Source organism: Pteropus vampyrus, unplaced genomic scaffold (genome assembly GCF_000151845.1).
Source record: "Pteropus vampyrus isolate Shadow unplaced genomic scaffold, Pvam_2.0 Scaffold56, whole genome shotgun sequence".
In the NCBI taxonomy this organism is placed as follows: Eukaryota; Metazoa; Chordata; class Mammalia; order Chiroptera; family Pteropodidae; genus Pteropus; species Pteropus vampyrus.
In genome coordinates this window covers 4,003,986-4,026,967 of record NW_011888837.1, presented here as the reverse complement: position 1 = coordinate 4,026,967, position 22,982 = coordinate 4,003,986, and the positions used below count along the sequence as shown (strand labels likewise).

General features: G+C 32.6%; 1 protein-coding gene across 2 annotated transcripts in view; it reads right to left on the bottom strand.

Annotated features, from left to right (window-relative positions):
• Positions 1–22,982, bottom strand: part of USO1 (USO1 vesicle transport factor) — a 67,928-nt gene that overhangs the window by 4,009 nt on the left and 40,937 nt on the right. For both annotated transcript variants that reach the window (XM_011360554.2, XM_011360552.2), the window contains 12 exons: positions 20,634–20,812; positions 16,720–16,860; positions 14,814–14,902; positions 14,279–14,433; positions 13,655–13,866; positions 6,697–6,807; positions 6,261–6,379; positions 5,929–6,110; positions 5,526–5,647; positions 3,620–3,758; positions 2,514–2,677; positions 1,857–1,937 (listed from right to left, as the gene is read on the bottom strand). In XM_011360554.2, coding sequence (XP_011358856.1) covers positions 1,857–1,937; positions 2,514–2,677; positions 3,620–3,758; positions 5,526–5,647; positions 5,929–6,110; positions 6,261–6,379; positions 6,697–6,807; positions 13,655–13,866; positions 14,279–14,433; positions 14,814–14,902; positions 16,720–16,860; positions 20,634–20,812 — 1,694 coding nt within the window. The remainder of the gene's footprint in view (positions 1–1,856; positions 1,938–2,513; positions 2,678–3,619; positions 3,759–5,525; positions 5,648–5,928; positions 6,111–6,260; positions 6,380–6,696; positions 6,808–13,654; positions 13,867–14,278; positions 14,434–14,813; positions 14,903–16,719; positions 16,861–20,633; positions 20,813–22,982) is intronic.

The window sequence follows — 22,982 nt, the reverse complement described above, 5'->3', positions numbered from 1 at the left end:
CTAAAGAACTATTCTTGAACTTCAGGTTAAAGATGGATAATTAAACATTTATTAAATATGTTCACCTCTGCTTCCTCCTGAGATCCCATGAAAACAGCATAAAGGAGGGGAGGAAAGGAAAGAAAAAAGGAAGGAAAGGAAGGAAAGGAAGGAAAGGAAGGAAAGGAAGGAAGGAAGGAAGGAAGGAAGGAAGGAAGGAAGGAGGGAAGCGTGATGGGAGGGAGGAAGGAAGGAAGGAGGGAAGCGTGATGGGAGGGAGGAAGGGAGAAACCTACAAGGACAAAGGAATAAGAGAAAAGAGCAATAAAACTGGGGAATTCCAGATAGCAAATGACAGTGCTAACTGACTCGGCACACTCGAGAAAGCTGAAACCTAAGCTGACCTTTGAGAAAGCCAAGCTGCTACCTAACTTGCAATGCATCACCAACTACCAAAAGGCCTGGGAACTGGTACCATCAGATATCTCTAGAAGTGTGGGTAAAAATGGGGTCAAAAACAGCAGGGCTGGTTGAAAGTTTGCTTAGGAACACCACCAGATTCCTGCCCCAATCTTATGCATCAGGCAACCATTCCTCTTATCCTGGCCAAAGACTAGAGATTTATTATTTGGAAAGGGCGAAATAGGATATTTTTAGACTAGGGTCCACCAAACAGATTAAAGGAGTACTGTAGTAAAAACAAGGAAATTAATTGAAAGTTTATATATTATTAATGTTGAAATTTCCAAACTTTTAGCCCTCTCCCCCAAAAATGCACAGGAAAAGAAAAGCAATTATAACAGTGGTTCCTAACCAGGAGTGATAGCCCCCTCAATATTTGGCAATGTCTGGAGACACTGAAAAAGTGAAGAGATGCTAAAAAGTTCTTTTGTGCTCTTAAAACTTTCTATCATGTATATATGTGGTTTTGTTTTGTTTTTTCAATCACTGAAATTAGTTATGCAAATATTGAGATTACGGACCTTTTTGGCTTTCTTACCCCACCCTCTTTAATTCCCTCCCCCAGCACTTCTACCTCTGACCTATAGATGTTGCCGTCCCTCCTTAAGAATTCAATCTCTGAAGGCAGTGTGTCAACTCCCATGCGCTTGCGGCGTGCACCCGAGGCTTATATGTGTGGTGTCAGGTGGGTACTAGACTTATTAGAGGAATCACTTCATAAATTAAATAAATGTCCAATCACTTTCTTATACACCTGAAACTAACATAATATTGTAGGTCAAATGTAATTGAAAAAATGTTTAATTTTCTCGCTGGATAAAGATAATTCTATACTATCTAGTTTAATAAAAATTTATAAGTATTATAAATTAACCAAGTAGGAAAAAGTTTATTTTGCTTTTTAGCTAGTCATGCGATTCAGATATATACAAGTTTACTTCCTATTTTTTTCCTTCCTATTCTAAAACCAACATTTTTCTGGACAGAGGGGTTTAAACACCCAATACATTTAACCAAGTGATTATCTTAGTATATGTGTTGCTAAAATGAGAACCCAAGCTATTATCATGGTCAATAAGTATTTGAAAATTAGGCATAAGATTTTATACCTTCGCATTTGCTACTTATAAACATATTGACACTTTCCTTAATTGTTAGTTCGCTGATAATCTACAAATAATCTGGGTCAGATGCTGAGATCTGTTAAAAAGAATAGCATTAAAAAATAAAAAAACAGTGAAAAGCTAAATACCATTACCATATAATTAAAACAGCCTGAATTTTAAAACGGTGTAGTCGCTATCAAATTTTGCTTAATTCTGACAAAGTCATTTTAGATTAATGGAACTGCAGGGTGGTTACTCAATTATAATTAAAACAAGACACAGCAGAACTTGAATCAAGCTGAAAATTACCTGTTTTAATTCTGCAATTTGTTCAGACTCTCCAGCTGAAGCTGTTGCTTCATTTGTGCCAGGGGTTGTTAGGGACGATTTCTACAAATAGCATAGAAATAAACTATTAAAATAATTCAGTCTAAAGAAAAAGGAAAAATCCAAAACAGAACTGTATACATATAAGCTACATTTTATAGATGTTTACCAAAAAATTTCACATTTTAATTTTGATAAAATTTCAAGACAAAATTTCAAGATAGCACATGTTGTCTACGACTTCTTCATAGCCAATAAATTTATACTTATACCAAATAACTTATTAAATCTAAGCAGTTATCTGATGTCATATGGACAAAGAGCATAAAAGCAGTTATTTACTGAGAGATTTCCATGTATTAAAAGAACTTTATAAAGTATCTCATTTAATTTCTACAACAAAGAAACAGATACTATTGCCACCATTTTATAGATCAGAAAACAAGTTTAAAGAGGTTAACTACGTTGCTTAAATTCAATTAGCTAGAAAGCACTGAAGCTTTAGACTTTAGTCTGACATAGCTCATATTCTAAAATTTTAATATGATACTTTGGATTAAGGAATCCAGAAAAATAAACAAGCAGGATAATGAGAATTACTCTTTATCTCTCACTTAAATTTTTTTTACATTTACTTACCAAATTTTCAATCAGAGAGTCCTTTTCAGCCAGTTGACTTTGTAAAAGTTCCTGATTACTTTTTAATTCTTCTATCTCTTCTCGCAACCTACCAATTTCTTCTGGTTGAATGCCATTCATTTGAGCCCCATCACTGGAAGAAACTTGATGCTGATTGTCTTTTCCTATTAGACAGGAATAAAATTTGAAAAGCCAGTATAAAACTTAAGTTTTTCATTTTTTGAATTAGAAGATTCAAATATAAATAAAATTGCCTTAATTCAATTACTTTGATAGCACTTTTGCAAGCATACTTCATCTTTGCAAAATAGTCTATTAAGAAAACCAGTAAACTGATATTTTCAGGGTTTCTGGGAAGAGAAACAGCATAGTCTTATTAAGACTAAATTGCATGGCTTAATGATCTAAGATTAAGAATTACAGAGGTTTCAATTCTGATTCTGTCCATTCTTACAAGAGAAAACAAAATCTCTTTATAAAGTCTTCACAAATGAAAACCTTTCTACGTGGACTAAGATAACTCACAAATTATTGTCATGAATAGAAGTAGTAAAATATTTTTTTCCTGAAAATTTTAGTCTTGATATAAACAAATCACATTTCTAAGTAGCTAGCATTCTAATCATAAGCACTATAGAATGATGTTACTTATAAGAATTTGAGCTCTTACCATGTACCTGGCACTGAATTAGAATTTCATATATTATTTCATTTAATTCTCACATGCTATTATCAGTTCAATTTTGTAGATGGGGTAATGGAAAGGTTAGACCAGTCATTCACCTGGGCAAGAGCTTGTACTAACTACTGATGCCTGGACCAAGCCCTGACCAATTAAATTAGAAACTCGGCAGGGTCTCAGTATTGGTGCTATTAAAAAACAAACAAACAAAGAAACCAAAACAACTCAGGAGACTCTAAATTGCAGCCAAGGTCGAGAGTCAATGGATCAGATAATCAAACAGGTAATAAGGAGGCTGGACTTCAAACTCTGATTTATACGTTTGTCATGGTGACTAAGGTCAGAGAAAGACTAGTCCACAAGAATAACCTGACTTTGTCCAGCTCCTGGGAACAATGCAATAGTGATGGCTAGCTACACTTACCTAGCTGTACTTTAAGAAGATTATACTGATCTTTGTGTTGCTGAATCTGAGATACTTGCTGTGTGACTGCTGTCTGGAGCTGTTCGTTTTGACATTTTAATGTAGAAATCTGCTGCTTTAATTCCTCAAGTTGCAGATCCTGTGAAACAAATCACAATTCAAGTGTTTTTAATTCATACTAATTAGTATTAAGAAGATGAACAAATTAAAAATTAGAGATTATTTTGGGTCAGGATATTAAAGTACTCAGTGCTTCCAAAATCATTCAATAATTAAGCAGTTATACATTAATATATGTACCAAGGTCCATTAATATGCAGAACTGTAAGATTTCAAGTAAAACACCATTAATAAACACTATGGCACATCCTGCAATCTCACTGCATTATTGGGGGTGGGGAAGATCAACTTGAAAAATCCCATTTTTATGGTCCATCAAACCATTTAAGAAATTTATACCTAACTATTTAAGAAACTTAGTATATGTATACATACATATGCATCCATATTACTTTTAACATTAAAAGACAATCATGTAACACTGAAGACTGAAAAAAGAGCTTCTAACTCTCACCACCCTAACAGACCTAGTGGGAATTTGATCTATTTCTTTATTCTTCTAATTTTTTCCAATTCAAGTTTTTTAAACATGTCATAATCAGTCCATATATCACTTTAGAACCTTAAATTTACTATTCAATCATAACTTCCCTATATTGCTAGTTTTCATAATTTTTAATGCTCACTTTATATCTAATCTGTAGATGCGTAATTCATATTCAAAAGCAACACTAGGTTGTTTTCCATTTCCCTAAATGATAAATATCATTACGATAAATATCTTAGTCCATGTAACTGTTTTCCTGAATTCTGGAGAATTTTCTTAGGATGGATTCTCAAATGTCAAAGTTTATATAAATATTTTATAGTTCTCGATGCTTGTTGCCTAACTGTGAAATACTTTAAATGGTGAGAATATTTAATATTTCTAAAGAAGAGTCATTTTAGTAATTATGTCAAATTACTTTTTTCTTCTTCCAAGTCAACTGCATTTATCAGCCCCAAGTGTAGGCTATAACATCACATTCCAAGTATTTATAGATGAAAAATCCTAAAAACCATGTATAGTTTAATAATTCAAATTTAGTTATTCAAAGACGAGTCTAATTTACTGATTTGTTTATAAACTGAAAAGCTCACTGAATGCTAAATATAGCATTATATTTTGATTCTTACACTTTCAATCTCAACAATGTAGATTATAGGTAAGAACACATAAGCAGTTCTCATTCAGAGTGCCTTACAGAGTGTTTAAAATGTGAGACCTAGAACACCATAAACAAAACCAGGCAGCCATTATCGTTATTCTTACCATTAGTGCCCGAAGTTCCCCTCCCTAGCCCATCACAACCACTTCCTTCTTGGGCTTCTTCCCTCTAGCCTTGCCTCTTACATTTCTCCTTTATATAGCCACCACGTGATCTACATACATGCCAGTAACACTTTCTGCCTCTTTCTTTACTCTCCTTTAGCCTAGCTTACTCCTAGCCATCCTTTTAGAACTCAGCTTCTCTGTTTTCTCCAAGCCCCTCCTCCTACTTAGTTAAACTAGGTGCCTCTCAGTGCTGCCATATAGCTTTGATTATCACTAGACTTAACATGTTATGTCTCCCTGTGAGATATAAAAACATGTCTGATTCATTTATTTATTCACAACATACTGCATAATGCTTAAAACACATTAAGTTCCCAGTCTGTTGAATATTCAGATGCTTTTGAATTACTTAGGAAAGTAATGAGTTTTACTTTCTGTATCCTCCTGCATTTAAAAGGCCAGGAAAAATTCTTCCCTAAAATAGAAAAGTATCAGTACATCAGAGACTGTATACAATTTATCAGGACATACTTGTTCTCGAATCACATTTTTGTAGTGAGTCACAATATTGTCATGTTGTTCTAATGTTTTCTTCACCTCTTCTTCTTTTTTATCTTCTTCACTGGACTTATAAATAGCCTTAGTTATTACACCTGGAATTTTATAAAAGAAAGCTTATTTAAAATTTGTTTTAAACATCTAAAATACTATTTTATTAAGACTTAATTAGTAAAAATATATGGCCTAACTGCATGAGAGATAAGAAATAAACTTTCCAATCTTACTGAATGCCAAAAGCCCTTCAATGGACTACAGACCAAGAGCTAAGAAAAACTCCTAGTTTTAGGCTTATATAATCCACAATGTCCAGAATATACATATATGATATAATCATACTTTCTAATGAATACCAATATAAACATTCTCATCTTACCTTCAAGTTCTTTTACCAGTTTTGTAAACTCATGATCAAATATCATGTATTCTGGACTGGGGAAGTTGGGCTGGGGTTTCTGAGATGCTCTGGAATACAACTCATGTTTGCTAATAAATCCTAGTTTCTCTATGAAATTCTCTTTGCCAATCCTCTTCTCTATTAGTTGTTTTAGTTTCTCTCTACAGAGATAAGCATATTGAGATGCTTAAGAAAAAGTCATAAAAGATAAAAGCTTGGTCTACACCATACTTTGGCAGAAAAAAATTTATCATTATCTCTTGACATAAGCAAGTCATTTTTTTTTACTTTAGTATTTTCCCTTTACTTACTTCATGTAGCTCTCAAGCGAGTTATCATTGAAATAAATCGAAATGCCCAACAGAAGGGCACATAAGCCTTGGACTAACTGCTCTTCTTCTCCAAGATTTTCTGCAATTTGTCCTGTAAGCTGAAATCTTTGTTAAGGAGCCTAATGGTTCATAATATCTAGAGGACTTTATTTTATAATTTGAATCTGACATGTATTTCATGTAAAAGTTTCTACAAGAAATTCTCTATATAGTCCAAGCATAGCCCAAAGAATGGTATGTACATATGCACACAAAAAGCTTAATCGGGCACCGTTACCACCTTAACAGTTTAAAAAGTTGAAACACAGATAAAAAGAACTAAAAAATTTCAGGCACAGAGCTCTCTCTAATTGAAAGGAAGAAATAAAAAAGGTAATAAATACTTACATGTATCTTACTACAATATAAAGGATACAAAAGGAACATTGGCTGAATTGTGAAGAAAATGTGTTACTGCTATGGGACAGTTGCTTAGCCAGGTACAAAGCAACATTAGTAATCCAACTCTTGTCTGTATTTTGCTTCCCTGTAATAGATAAAGTGGCAGAAATCTCATTTTATTTTTTTTTCAAACTTAAAGTTGCCCTAAGATTCTTCCCCATTTGCATAAAATGATATTTAACCTCTCAATGACATCGATATTGAGATATCCTCCTAACTGAGATAAACTCTCAATTCAATGATACTGAACAAGAGAATGTATTTTTGTGCCCTCTATGGGCTGCATGTCACAAAACGAACAGAGAGCAGAAATTCGAATTGATTCATGTTTCTAATCATAAACCAGGTTACCTAAAATACCATTAGTGGAAAAATTGGGTCTGCTAATGAGGAAACGTATGATGCAAATGCAGGAATCCTAAATCACTTTACAAAATAATAAATTTGCCAGGCAAATTTATGATCTTTCAATCAAAATTTTAAAAACGAGTTTCTGATAAAAAGATTCTATCTCTCTCAAAAAACAATGAGAAAAATATGAAGAAATAATCTCCTGAATTAGTCGACTTCCACTAGAGAATATATTCTCTAACAGAAAAATAAACAAACCATGTTACAAACTCACTGACAACATGGCAGATAATGAGAAACCACAAACATAATGAAGGGGAAAAAGATTTATTTAAGTTAGCTAAGTGCCTCAGATCACTAACTATATTGCTGCCAAGTATATTAAACAATATGAAAACATAGCATGCCTATCAAAATTATAATTTTCTAAATTTTAACATGACACATTTATATCTCCTCTGTGGGATATTCTCTTAGCTGATAATATTGCCACTGTCCATATTCTATTATATAACCTATATTTTTAAGAAAAACTTATTTGAAAAAAATAATGGAAATTAGCACAGTAATGCAACATTTTAAGAGTAATTTCAGAAAATATCAAAATACAATTACTCAAATATCTAGACAGAAATGGATTTAATGTATCTATTGCTGTGTTTTAAAATATTCTATCACCCAGACTATTCTAATTTCATGCATTTTGATGTCAATATGTTGGCCCTTCTATAATCTATTTTTGAGTATAACTAATATTTAATTAAACAAATTCAAATTAGACCTCTTCAAATGATTTGCCAAGTAAGCATTAATTAGGATGAATTTAATTTTACATGATGCATTATTTTTATTTTTTCCTTGCCTTTATGTTATTACTGTGCCCACAATATCTTCATTACCCAAGTAAATTAAAAAGTTAAAAAAGATAGTTCTTCTCAGTTGACTGCTATAGAACTTAGAACTATGTATTCAAGTCATAAATGCAAATGTTTCATTGATTTCCCCTGGTTATATATAAAATTTTTATTATTACTTGGAATACCATTTGCAAGTACCAAATATACCTACATTGTCTATACAAGGACATCTTATCAAATCTCTGTCTGATGTCTGAGTAAACAAATATGGAATTTGATTCAAATTTGAATCTTCTACTAGAAGTATGCCCTTTGGGGTCTAATTGAAGGATAAGAACAGCAAAGTCAAACACAACTTTAGAAGATATAATAGAAGATGGAATGAAACATCCTATTTACTATAGCGAGGAAAGAAGATAAAGGATACAGGATTGAGCCCAACCTAAGCTGTATAAAAACTAAACAAAGAAAATTTAAAAATTTAAAAATGCTCCTAAAGAGCAGAAAAGTAGACATAAATCAATAGAAAGATACCATGTTCTTACAGAAAAACTCAAGACCATGAAGATATTAATTCTTCACATTAATTTATAAAATTAATGTGATCCAAAAAAAAAAAAAAACTAAACCACCTAGTTTTTCAAGTTCATATGGAAAAATAAATAAGCAAAAATAACCAAGGAATCTGTAAAAAAAATGAAAAAGCAATGAGGTGATACTAACTCATAAATATAACCAACACACAACCATCAGTGGGTTATATACGGACTTAAAAAATGTTGGGACAACTAGTTATCTAAAAAAGATCAGAGGATTCTGATCTCATATAGTTTATTGAGAAAAATGGAACAAAGATTTAAATGCAAAAAAAAGAAACCAGGAAGTATGAGACAAAAATATAGGCAAATTCCTTAAAATACTTAAGTAGGAAAGGCCTTTCTAAGTATGACTTAAAATGCAGAAGCAATAAGAGTTTAATAAAAAAAAACAAAAACAAAAAAAACACCAAGGTCAAAAGGCAAATGACATATTAGGAAAAATGTATTTGTAACTTATTACAGACAAGGGTTAAAGTCCTTAATTTAATAAGAGTTCCTATAAAACAAGAAATGATTAACAATCCAACAGAAAAATGGGCAGATGACATGAAATATAAGAAAAACTCACAGAAAAACTTTAAATAGTGTATAAACATACAGAAAGCAAGTAAACCTTTTAGTAAGAGAAATGCAAATTAAAACTCAATGAGATAACATTTTTTCACCTCTCATCAGGTTGGCAAAAATACAAGTCTGACTACATGTTGCTGTTGATGCTGTGGGGAAAGTGATAACGTAATACACTGCAATCTTATTTAACTTAGCTAGTCGAAGTGTAAAAAGTGAAAAAACAAAAAACCAACCCAAAGGTGCAGAACAACGGATATGCATAAAAAACACTTGAAGACTATAGAAGAAATAAATAACAGGAGGTGGGGAACTAGGACAGGGGTGGGGCCAATCCTTTTTATTGTGTATGTTTTTATATCATTCTGATTTCTAAACCATATATTACCCATTTCTAAATACATATGTTTGTATTGGTGTGTATAAAAGAACTGACATTTTAATTCTAAGAGTAGCAGTATGGTGTCAATAAAAAGGGTATTTGGTTGGGAATTTGAAGAACCAAATCTTCTACTGTCCTATCTTGTACAAGTTCTATATGCTGTGTGGGCCCCAATTTCCTCATTTAGTAAACAGAGATGGTTGGGTTAAATGATCTCAAACACAGACGTTTGAGCCTCAACAGCCATAAAACCTTACTTAACTTCTCTTCCACATCCTGAAATAGGGGTAATAGTTAATAAGTATCTCACAGTATTGTGGAGTGGATTAAGTGGCTTAATACATGTAAAGAACTTAGAACAGTGCATGGTACACAGTAAGTGTTTTACAAGTGTTATAAACTATTATCCTTTCTAGCTCTCAATTCTGTGACTTTCTACCTACTACATAGCATATTAAAAGCAGAACTAATGCCCCAAATTTAAAATAGATGGCAGAATAAAGTTTGAACTGCGAAAAGAAAAAATAATTGCTGGGATATATATATACATATATTTTACATGTATGTATATATATATGTAAAATATATGTATATTTTACATCAGTGAAATACAGATGATCCTTGCTTTGCTGCATTAACAGAAATCCATGCATATTGGAAACACACAAACTGGGGACTATGCAATAATGCCCTTTTGTGTAGATATATTATTCTGATGTTCATCAAACCATAATTTATAATAGAGAAAAATGGAAGATAATTAAATGTCCAAAAATAAGGAGATGGTTAACCTATGGTATATCTATTTGGTGAAATATTACACAATTATAGAAAGTGATGTTGATTTAATGTTTAATAACATAATACAGAAAAAATGACATATTAGGAAAAAAGGCAGAATATAAAATGGAATAATGAATGATGATTGGTATATAAATAAAAAATACAGAAAAAAATGACTGAAGTTTTACACGTTATCTTTGGGTAGTAGAATAAAAAACATTCTCCTTCCACTTTTTGTTGTTCTAAATTTTCCCAAATAAAAAAATATAAACTATTAATGAGAGCAAAAAAGCTATAGTATTTGTCCCATGTACCTTAAAATGTTAAAAAATAAGATCAATCCAACAAAATCCTATCCAAGGTGCTATCTCTCCAAAACTTAAATCAGAAACTGGGCATTAAAAGGCTATTAAAACATTCTATGTCAGTGCTTTCTGATCTCCTGATGGATTCTTTATAAGATAAACATGTGGAACAGCTAAACAGAAGTCACACCCAACTTTCTAAAATTATTAATTTTGTTGGTTTACTTATCTGTATACTTGTTTATAGGTTTAAGTCATGAAAAAGTCCCTATCTCTTCTTGGGCCCCCAGAGTGTGTGAACTATCGAGGAGATTTGGAAAAACAAATGAATGTTGATATTATAATTTCAGAGCATCCTGAGGGTTTAGTTACTAGGAATCACATATTTTACAGGATGGAAGAGAACCACAAACAAAATAATTGAGGCTAAATCATCTTATTTTAACATAAGCTATGTTTCCCTTATTACATTTTCTAAATAAAAATCCTTCTTATTCCTACTTTGTGGGTTTCAAGTTTAGTATTTTCCACTGCTTATAAAAAAAATATGAAAACTAACATTTTAAATTTCTAGTGTTAAAGTTTTAAAACAAAGTTCTAAAGTATTATGATCAGATTCAATTTCTAGTGGTGGTCTCTGGGGATAGATAATTAATAGGAAAGGGGAATGATGGAACTTTCTGAAATTATGAATATGTCCTACATCTTGTTTTGGGTGGTTGTTACAGAGATATATTCAACCACCAAAAATAATCACTTTGAACATTTAAGGGCTGTGCATCTTACTATGCGCAAATTATAACTCCAAAAAATTCCCTTTTAAATGAATGACATGTTTACTTACAAAATACTTAATGTGAAAAGTTCTGTAGGCTAAAGCCGCTAAATATGTCTGTGTATGAGTTACTAACATGTGATAAATCATGCTCATACAAAAAGATACAATTCTTAACGGTTATTACGACCCACACTGCAAATGAACACATGCCCAAATATGGACTTTAAGGTACACTCTTTTTTTTTTTTTTGCCAAACACTCCACAAAACAAATCAAAACCAAATACAAATCACACTCCCCCTGCACACAACAAATACTAATTCCCTAGTGGTAGTTGTAGTATATGGGTTAATCCAGAATAACCCATAATATTATAAATCTTTCAAATTACAAAATTATACTTACTAGTGTACATTTTCAATAACCTAATTAATGTAAAAATCATCACGTTCTCTCACATGCTGATTAACTAAAGGCAAAATTCTTACTCTTAGATTTTACTACCTTTGAAGTGGTTTTGGGGGAAATAAAGAAGCAAGCTTGGATAAAAACAAACAAAAACCACCAAAAAGCCAAAACCAAAGAATTCCTGAAAGTGCAAGCGACCCGGAGGAAGCAAAAGTATAGCTTCAGATTGTCATTCCCACAGTTCTTAAAAACACCACTACAATATCCCATGGAGAAAAACTGGAGACCCACTTATGATAGAGATAAACCTGCTGGCACATACAAGTGTGAGTATAATGTAACTTCAAGCAAGCAGTTAAAAAAAAAAAAAAATCAATCAGCAAACCCAAGACAAAGAAAAGCCTTGCTATAAGAGAAAAATGCCTAAGCTTACACAAGTGATACATACCCGTCTGTCGATCTTATCACCCTGAAAATTATATATTAAAAATTATTCATAAATATTTCTGCTTCAGAAAAATTTAAATTTAGAAAAATCTCTTAATACAGTCTCTCTACAAACCCAAGCCAATAATTTAGGACAGGATAGTTCTAATCTTTTATTATATATAACAATGCATATACATTTTAGAGAAAGGATAATTTCATAGCACAGTGATTACTTAGTGTGGGAAGACACCACTATCTTGAGGATTTCTCATTGTGCATTAATTTTAACTACAATGTTAGAGCAAGTCTGTAGTGATGTTGGTCAGTTAATTACTATTTGGCTTAAGAAAAGCTGTTTTCAACAGACATCAACATGAGAATGCCAAGGATTAAATAAGTAAGAATATGAATATTTTGAGGTAGTTTTTAAAAATCACTGAGATAAATAATAAATCGAAGATAAACTTTCAATCGAAATAAACCAATTTTAAACAAATGAAGTTTTCAACTCCCTTTTCACTAGTTAATTTTTAAGCTTTTATTTATAACTTCTTATTGGTAGTGTTGATGTTTCTTTAAAACCTCATACGAAACATTATTGATGTTCACAATAAAACAATTCAATGAATGTAGCAAAATTAAAAATTAAGGAGAACACAGTATATGATCATAGGAAGGGGGTAGGATAATTCCAGTGGATAGAGCAATTTTAGACTTATCCATGTTTTTACTACCTCTGAATGACTCTGAATGTCAATGACTTTATAGTTTTGCTAAAGCATGAACTTGACTTGTTCAACAGCATGGTAGGCACATGTGAGCAAAGCGCCTAATAATAATATTCCTAAATGCCTTAGCATCCACAAGTCAATGAAACTTGGTTGTTCTCATTAGGAGTCTAAAGGAATGCAAACCTTTTTAGTTATGTTTTTTCCCATCTTACTAGGTAAATTCTATGCCTTGGGGTTTTGAGGATTTGAGACCTCACAAGCATCAAGGGGTATACTGTTTAACTATGTAAGCAATGGGCTGGTATTCTACCTATGTGTTCTAAAAGGAAGACCAATTACTCTGGGAAGAAAAAAGAGGAAGGTATACAGTTATGAATCACTTTATTCCCTCTCAGAAACTGACCCGAATTAAGCTACTGAGCAAGGAGAGAAAATGACATGCAAGAATATTGTGGATGATTTAAAAATAAAAACAAAAACAAAAAACAGCTTTCTGCCTAGAATGCGTGTTTCTGTCGTGATGCAGACCTTATTAACTATTTGGCAAAATCATTCTTATAAGAATATTTATTGCTATCTCACCACAAAACTGTTTCTGCTTACAATGAGCTTTTAAACAGGTAAGTCCTTGCTTCTTTCCTTTTTCTTCTGCATAAGGACACCCTTAAGTCTTTGTATCACTGACATAAAAACATAGTCAAAACTTTTTTCCCTCTTAGAGAAATTTCACTGTCTACTTTACCTGTGAAAGGATGTTGGTGCACTGTTGCAACAAAGATACTGGAGGATTGCCGATACTGGTAGCAAGTTGAACCCTGAGCAACTGTTCTTTCTGGGTGGCATTTTCTTGCAAAGCATGGGCAAGGGCCACAGCAGCACACCAATTTGAAAGTGAATCAGTAGAAAACAAACCTCCACATAATAACTGACCAGCCGAGACTGAATTACCTGTTGCTACAAAGATGGTAGGCATAATGATAATACAAAAATTAATTGTGGTTTTCCATATACACCAATAGTAATAAAATACTATTTAAAGTTTATTAATTAGTAGTATTAACTAATATTTTTCAAATTCTGATTTTCAAAATAAAAAAAAAGATGACAGAAAAAAAGACCTTGGAAGAAAAGCAGCAGAATAAAGAAATATAAAAAAATAACACTATAGGCATCAAATTATTGATGGTAATGTTCCAGAAAATTATTATCTTAATTAAAAACCACATTTCTAAAGCAAATTCAAGGAAATGCCATATTTTAAATATTCTATACATCCAGGGTCTTTTATCATTTATGATATATTTTACCATTAAAAGCTTAAAAGACAATTTACTTTTTAAAATAGAATTAGAACTAAATTACTTACCATCAATGGTAGAAGGTAGCAGTGTTGACACAATTTCTCCTTGTCCTTTTTGGTTTTTATATAAGAAACACTGGAAACAATAGAGAACAGCACAGCGCAATACAAATGGCTGCCTTTCATTAACCATGGACATGAGAAGTACTACAATTGCCGGTCTGTTGCATTTAAAAAGAAAAGAACAAAAAGGAACATTGCAACTCAAGTGCACAAGTCAATAACCAGTTATTTTTGTTGACTGAAAAAAACAAAGTATTTCCATCTCCTTCACAAAAAGATGACTGCAGCTAAGAGACGTGAAGTGATTTATTGGTTTAAGGCACATAGCTAGGAGGTGATATGAGAGGCCAAATACATATGCTCCAAAGACTATAAACTTTTTAAAAATACCAGCATAATTATTTATCTTGTTAGATTATTTCTACTTTCAAAACGTACAACTAAACTTAAAAGAACAAGATGTGTATATGAGATATACTAAAAACCCAAATTAAGTTTTTACTTCCTCAGTGGAATCTCAATATGTATCTTTTCCTACCTTGGTGGGTTTGAAGGAGCATTTACAGAAGCAAAGTAGTCTTGGTTTACTTGGCAGCCTCGAATAACTTCTGATACAGTATTAATGGTCTGTTAAGGGGGGGAAAATTTTAGAGAAAGTAAGTTAAGGAACAAAATCTGTTTTCGAAAGAAGAAACTATTATATTTTTTTGCTTTAAAATGCCAAAATTCAGAAAACAAAAAAATCAGTGACAGCATTATAACCTTGTAACTCTTTGAGATAAAACATTTAAAAATATTAAGTGTAGGCCTTCAATTAAAAATAACACCTGACCACACACATTTAAAGTCTCAAAAAACTAAAATTAATAATATCCTCTAAGAGAATGTATTTCTACAAAACAAGATGCTTAAAAATAAAATCAGAGAACAAATTTAAAATGTAACAAATTAAAAATTCTATTTAAGGATGAAGCTGCAAAACCTCCAATAGATTAAAAAGACAAACTAGGTCCAGAAAGTCCAACAATCTATTAATAGACTTGCAGAAACAGAAAAGAGGAAATTATGAAGGAATACAAAAAACATACTCAGAACTGAAGAACATATGTCTCCGGCTTGAAAGCTCCCAGTGAGTGCCAAAAATAATTGGAGGGAAAAAAAGGCCTACAGTACAGCACATCAGTAAATTTCAGAGAACCAGACATAAAGAAAAGGTCCCATTAAGTTTTTAGAGCAAAAAAGCGGGTTACATAAAAAAGATTAAGATTCAAAATGGCTTCAGACTTAAGAGCAACACTAAAATAATGTTCTGAAAGCTGAGTGTTAGTGATTTTCAACTCTGGATTCTGTATCTAGCTAAACATCGAATTAACTCTGAAGGTAGAGGAATGACGTGAACACGCTAATTTACCTTTTTTCAGGAAGTTAAGTAAAATAAGATAAGGAACCAAGGGGTAGAAAAAACCATGGAATCCATAACTAAGGAATCCAAAAGAAAGAGGTAAGGAAAATCTGAGGATGGTGAACGAAAGTTTAGGACAAGAGCCATGCAAGATGGGAATAACCAGCCCATCTTGGAGCAGAATGATGGAAGGTTTCCATAAAAAGGCCTGGGATGGGAAATAATGTGTTAAGCCTATCTTAGTACTCATATGCATAGATATACAAAAAATCAATAAAATAAAATAAAAATAACACTATTACACTGCAGGAAAGAGAAAGGGATGTTAAAAAAAGATATAGGGTTCTGTTTGGCTTAACGGGAAGCAGTATTAGGACAGCCATAAAACTATAAACCCTGATTATTGATTTAAATGTAAAATAACTGGAGTGACAGGAGGAATTAAAGCGGGAGGGTTATAAGGGGGGGAGTGAGACTTAAAGTAGTGAAGAGTGAGGCTAAAGACAGCTGTTTCTGTTTTAAGACTTAATATCTGTGTTTTCAATGTATATGTGTTAATTTGAGAAAAATAAAAAGATGATTTAAATAAACTGAACCTTTCTTTTGTTCAAACTAACTTCTTTTTCTTAATAGGTAGGAAACAGAAAATGACATGTCAGGGAAAAAGAATTTACTATTTTATGAATAAGACTACTTACAACTCAACTCCTACTTGACAAAAACTAAGTCATATTGTTTTCAAAATTAAAAACATAAAATAAAATCATACTGTGCATGCCTGTTGAACACAATCAAATTAATGGGAAATCTTATAAGCTTTAACATTATTTATGTATTATTAAACTTGAGGAATGAGTCCACCTTTTGGAATTAATACTGTCATCATGATGCTAATTTTATTTTAGTAGGATCGGTGAGGAATTTAATACATAAAATTGTTAACTATTACTGTTTTTCCTTCACCTGTCATCTAATTCTTCCTAAGAATGCCTAAAATTTCAACTTCCAGAGAGTAAGTAGTCTCTGCCCTTGTTTGGTTTACCTCAGTCAGGATATCAGCAGGAACTCCTGTTGCCATTAGGATAGTGCAAAGCTGCTGCAATAAACCACACTGGAACATAGCTTTCTGGCAGCTACTAGTAGCACCAGGAGGATTGGTGGGAGATACCAGGACACGAACAAGCTGAGAAAGAAAAAGCAAAATTTGTCTTTTAAAAAGATTTGAAAGTCTTGAGGCAAATTTGATCTACATGAACAAGAAAACTGATGTCAAGAATTCCCTACTTGCTCAGCCAGATTTGGGTGCTCTTTCCTTCATTATCTCATGGCAATATCTCTGTTAAAGTACGTATTACATTATGCTGTTTACTTAAGTTTATCTCCTTCAGGTGACTGTGAACTCCCAGAGAGCTTGAGAGACTACCTCGGTCATTTCTGTATCCCAAGCCAGCACAGTATTTGTAACATAGTGCGCGTTCAATAAATGAGTGAATGAATAAGTAACAAAGTGGTAGATTTCTTATTGAAGTAAGGATGAACTACCTAATTACGGAGCAGATATGAAAACAGAATGGCCTGAGGTATGACTCTAAACTGGAAATATTTAGTCTAAAACTAAAAACTGGAGACATGATGATTCATGCATTAGGCGAGGAGTTGGCCTCATTGGTTGTTAATGCTAATTAAATCCCTATTATGATCCTATGATTAATCTGAACTTGAACATAAAATATCAAAAACATAAAAAATATCATCCCAAACAAGTGTTCAGAAGTTACATTTTCAAAATAATTTTCTATCTTGCACTTTAAAACTAGAGTTATATGTATATGTGTGTATAAAATCTTGTATACCAAGATCAAATGAGATATTTACAAAAATATTTTATTAAGAGGGTTGATTAATAAATTGATGTCATTACAGAGAGGCTTTAGGATTACACTTTGGTTCCTGTACTTGAATCTTTCTAGTTAGATTTCCATGGAATTTTTTGTTGGTATTGTTTGTTTTTTAAATTTATTCTCCTCTTATCCGTACTTTTAAAAAAATTTAAAGCAAATACCAAGCTATGTGTCATTTCTCCTGTACATATTTCTATATGTATCTCTAGTTAATACAGATTTTAAAAAACAGTCCTCAAGCCATCTACATCTAAGAAAATCAACAATTTCTTAACACCATCTAATAGCAGGTGATTATTGATGAATAACGAACAAGTAATTATCAAATTTATAGATGACAGAGAAGTAGGAAGGAGAGTTGAAAAAAGAGGGAATACTTATTACAAGGATAAGCAGATTTTGACTCATTATATCGATTAAGTTTAATAATTAGAAGTACTCAAAAATGATAAAGATTCTCTCATAAGGTCATGAGCTCTCTGAGAGTCACTGGCATTATCTGTCCAAAAAATGGCATAGAAGGGAGATTCCTGCAGGGACAGAAGGCAGAACAAGTTATTAAACATCATTCCAGAAAAAAGCTAAAATGTTTTACGACTAAAAAACTTTCCAAAAAGATGCTTTCCCCAAATTTAATCTGCAAAATTTGAGTGCAATATCCTTAAGCAGATCAATTTCAACTTTTAATGGCTTAGAATTCAATCATGATTTTAATTGCAATTCCAGTTAGGATGTACCTATCCAAACAGGACTGTTAACCAACACTTATGAGGTATTTTAATTTGGTGCATAATAGAGAACCTGAAATACAAGCAACTCTAAATATAGCTATAAAGACAGAGCACTCTAATAGGTTGAAAAGCTGAAGATAATCTGTGGCCTGTGAAATCGTGAATGCATATGACTACTCAATCTTTGAGATGGAGAATATATTAAAGTGGATTAAACTCAGTTTCTCTCTCTCTCTCTCTCTCCCTTCCTTTCTTTCCCTTTTTACTTTGAAAACTGGTCTTTTTATTTCTCCTCTTGCAGTAAAGGAGTTACTAGCAGGTTCCTAATTGTGGTGTGAACAGTAGAGAAAACTTTTACTTTAAATTATGGTATTAGGGGCCAGAGGTTGTACAACACTCACTTATTTAATGCAGGGAAGGCACAGGAAATTAAGCCTGACTCAAAACCTGCCAACTGCCAAAAGGATTAGGACCTACCTACCTGTGTACAAATGAGCAGTTTATTTTATAGCAGTTATGCTGCATTCTTCACAATAAAAATAAAGCAGCTTTCTTGTTGGTTGTGTTGCAAGTGACTCTTCTTACCTTAGCCAGTTATAAAGACACCGAGTTATTCAACTTGCATCTATACATGAAAACCTCCATCTCCAATATCACATGATAAACTTTAGAGGCTCTTCTTTATAAAGGTGTCAAATTCTTACATTAGTAAAAGGGGAGATGTTGGTTACTTCCATCATTAATGTAAGACTTGCTCCCCAAGGACACTGGCAAAGTTTCTTTAATTTGAACTTTATGTTCTTCAAGATTAATATCTAGTTAGTTTATTCATTTTTTAAAAGTAAATACTTAACCAACTTACTGCATAACTAGAAAACTGTATTTTTCTGTTAATATGCAATACTCTAAATTTTGGGGGGTAAAATAGCACTTTACTTTTTAAATAAGACACTTTCTTCAAAAATAATTCTTTACATAGTACCCTAAATTTTAAAATGGAGTAGGGTCCTCAAGTAATTTAAATTTTCACTGTTTGGCAGGAAATATATAAGTATTTGCACATCATTAGACCCCTTCGCTCTCTCTAATTATATTCTGAAAATTACTTTTCTAGGGGAATTTATCAAAAAAGTGTTGAGCATCAAAGACATCAGGCTTACCACTTGGGATTCTATTTCTAAAATATAAAAAACTAACAGTATTTAAAATAAGATGCTTTAAAAAAAAAAAAGCCAATAGTCTTAAAATGTGTAATACTAACATGTAAAAACAAAAAAGATGAAGTTGAGAGTATAAAGAAAGATTCTGCCCATGTTCTCCTATATTTTTCTAACAGGATTTAGGTATATTCTAAATAGGTTAACTATAGAATTTATTATCCAAATTGGAACACTCTGAAGTGAAAGAGGACACTATTAGTAATTACAAAATCAATACTGTCCTGGCTAACTGGGGCATGTGGTCAACCTAATTATCAAACATATGTAGGCAATTCCAGGGCATGCAACAATATTCAGACTAATTACTACAGATATTAACAATCTAGTTTTATGGAACACGATTTCAGAGATGCAGGCACAATTCAGAGACAATCAAAGACTCACAGGAATCTCTAGAGAGTTAGTAAGTTAGGAGGCCAGTTTAAACTTAAGTGTGTGAAGTAGAGGAATTTCAATAAAGGAATAAATAAGTAAAATACTTCAAAGACATTCATAATTTTCTCTGATGCAGAAATAATTTGGGATCCTACTGTCTTCACTTTTACTAAAGCTTAAAATTATAAGCGATTTGTCAATTTAACTTGTATTTGACTTACAACTCGGACTATTAATCCTTGTGATAACATTATCATTCATTTTCTAGCAGCCAGTGCCTGGCTTTCAGTAAATGTTTAATGAATTAATTTATTTGTTGAACTTTATGCTGAATATTAAAATTTATATTAGAACCTTGAGTGAAGAAAGGAGATTTTACGAATTCGAATCAACTATGTAACTTACTATCCTCTGGTGTAAAACCCACCAGGAAACTATATTTGGATTTGTTTAAAAAAAATTCTGGCAGGGCAAGAGAGGGGAAAGAAGATGAAACAAAATTGCCAGATGTTATAAATACTGAAGCTGAGTGATGTGTGTGTGTGTGGAGGAGACATATCTATCTCTGAATATAACTGCAAATCTCCATATTAAAAGGACTTTTTTTTTTTTAAAGCCTATCTGAAACCAACTAAACATCCTGGATTTATCAAACAAAGGCAATTTACTTTTCTTTGAAAGGATCACTGTCAAAATTCTTATCACATTTATGTCTAAAGTTCAGTATACCTGTAGCATTAGGTGCAGGTTAGTTACTTTCTGTGCAGACCAGCCAGAATTTTCATCTCCAACTTCAAACCAAGGTTTCATACGTTGAATATATGAGCCTTCTTTAAAAAAGTTTTGATTGGAATTGTTGTTTTTTAATAAGTTTTGGAGCAAAATTAGACAATCTTCCACTACTATACCTGAGGAAAGAATGTAAAATGAAAGTGTTAAGTCTGATAAAACCTAAAAGGAAAATTCAATCCCTGCACATTTAAAAAAAAGATAACTCTCCATGCTCAGCATCTCTTCTGTATGGCAAGGCAGAGAGAGTTTGTTCTGACTCCTGATGGCCATAGGCCACAATCTGCATGCTCTTTTTCAGGTCCTCCAAAGATCTCTTGATTTCTATGTTCAACTATCAACTTACCTATTTTTTTTCTTCAAATCCCAGATTAAACATCACTTCTTCAGGAATAATTACCAAGACCCAACGGCTAGATTAGAATCACCAGCTAAAAGTAGCCTGCTCCTTTTATTAAGTAGTATCTGTCTGTTCCATTAGACTATAATTCTTGAAGACAGAAATTTGGGAATGTCCTACTAGGATACTGTGACCTACTTTGTATCCTCAGCAGAGATAGAGACAAGATATCAAGTGTATACACAGGTCACTTTTAAATATTTGTGGAATGAATTAATCACATCTTAATCCCTAAGATGCACTTGATATTGTTGTGTCGTTTTCTTGAAACTTCCTCTTCCCTTGGTTTCTAAAAACACTTAACTACTCTTTCTTGGGTTTTCCTTAGGGATCTCTGTCTACTCCTCAGGCTTCCTATCATTTATGGTTCCTGTTCTCCATTTTTTCTTTTCTGCTTACAATAACCACTCTCCAGTGTAGTTTCACCCACATTATGGCTTATGCTTTTATGATAGCTAAAGCTCTCCAACTACTGATCTCTGCTTTACCAAGTGCTAGTTACTTTAAACCAGTGATCTCTATTTCCTGAGTGAAGCGTATGACTGATGCTGGATGTTTACAGCTAGCAGGTTTCTTTATGTAGTATACCCACACTTTTGTTCCTATCAGTTAAGCTGTATGTTTACAAGAATCAATTGGTTTTTCTTTAATACATTTTAGTTTTTAGAGCAGCTTTAGGTGTACAGAAAAATTGAGCAACAAATAAAGAAAATTCCCATATACTCTCTCCCTCCTAGTTTCCCCTATAATTACCAGTTAGCATTAGTGTGGTACATTTGTTATGACTGATGAACAAATACTGACACATTATTCAAGTCCTCAGTTTACATTAGGGTTCACTCTTTGTGTTGTACAGTTCTATGGATTTTGACATAGGTATAACGTCATGTATCTATCATCACAGTATCATAGAGAGAATAGTTTCACTGTTCTAAAATCCTGTGTTCTACCTATTCATTCCTCTTGCTTTCCACCATCCAATCCTTAGCAACCACTGATCTTTTCACAGTCTATACAGTTTTGCCTTCTCCAGACGTAACATACTTGGAATCATAAGTATCTAGCCTTTCAGATTGGCTTAATTCACTTAGTGACATGCATTTAAGGTCTCTCCATGTCTTTTCATGGCTTGATAACTTTTTATTGTGGAATAATATTCCATTGTATGAATGTACCACGGTTTGTTTACCCTTCATCTACTGAAAGACATCTTGGTTGCTTCCAAGTTTTGATAATCATGAATTAAGCTGCTTTAAACATTCATGGGCAGGATTTTGTGTGGATATGTTTTCCACTCATTTGGATAAATAACCAAGGAGTGTGACTTGGATCATATGGTAAGAGTAGTTTAGCTTTGTAAGAAACTGCCAAACTGTATGTAGTCCAAAGTGGTTCTATCATTTTGCATTCCCACCAGCAAATCAATGAGAGCTCCTGTAGTTTCACATTCTTGCCTACTTTTGGTATTGTCATTGTTCTAGACTTTTGCCACCTTAACAGGTATATACTGATATACCTGTTACAGATGTATTATAGGTGTGATGTAGGCAAGAAGAATGATGAAAAACTCCGATCAGCAGACCCATATTTAAAGAAAAAATTCTGGCCCTAATTCAAAAGATCAGCAGAAAAAAATGCACATTAAAAAAAAAAATTATATTTAACTTAAAATAAAATGTTTAAGGTGTATATTTTAAACACTTTTTAAGGATCTTGAATTTAACCAGTCTTGATCTCTCCAGACTGGAGGCTTCCTTACCTCATATTGCTGAACATGTGACTGATCCTCACCTCACGAGGAGGAACCACTATATCTGTCTGTTATGTAGGACCATAAATCTCCATTAAACAAGATCTGCCATTAGGACCATCTGAAGGCTCTGGAGGAA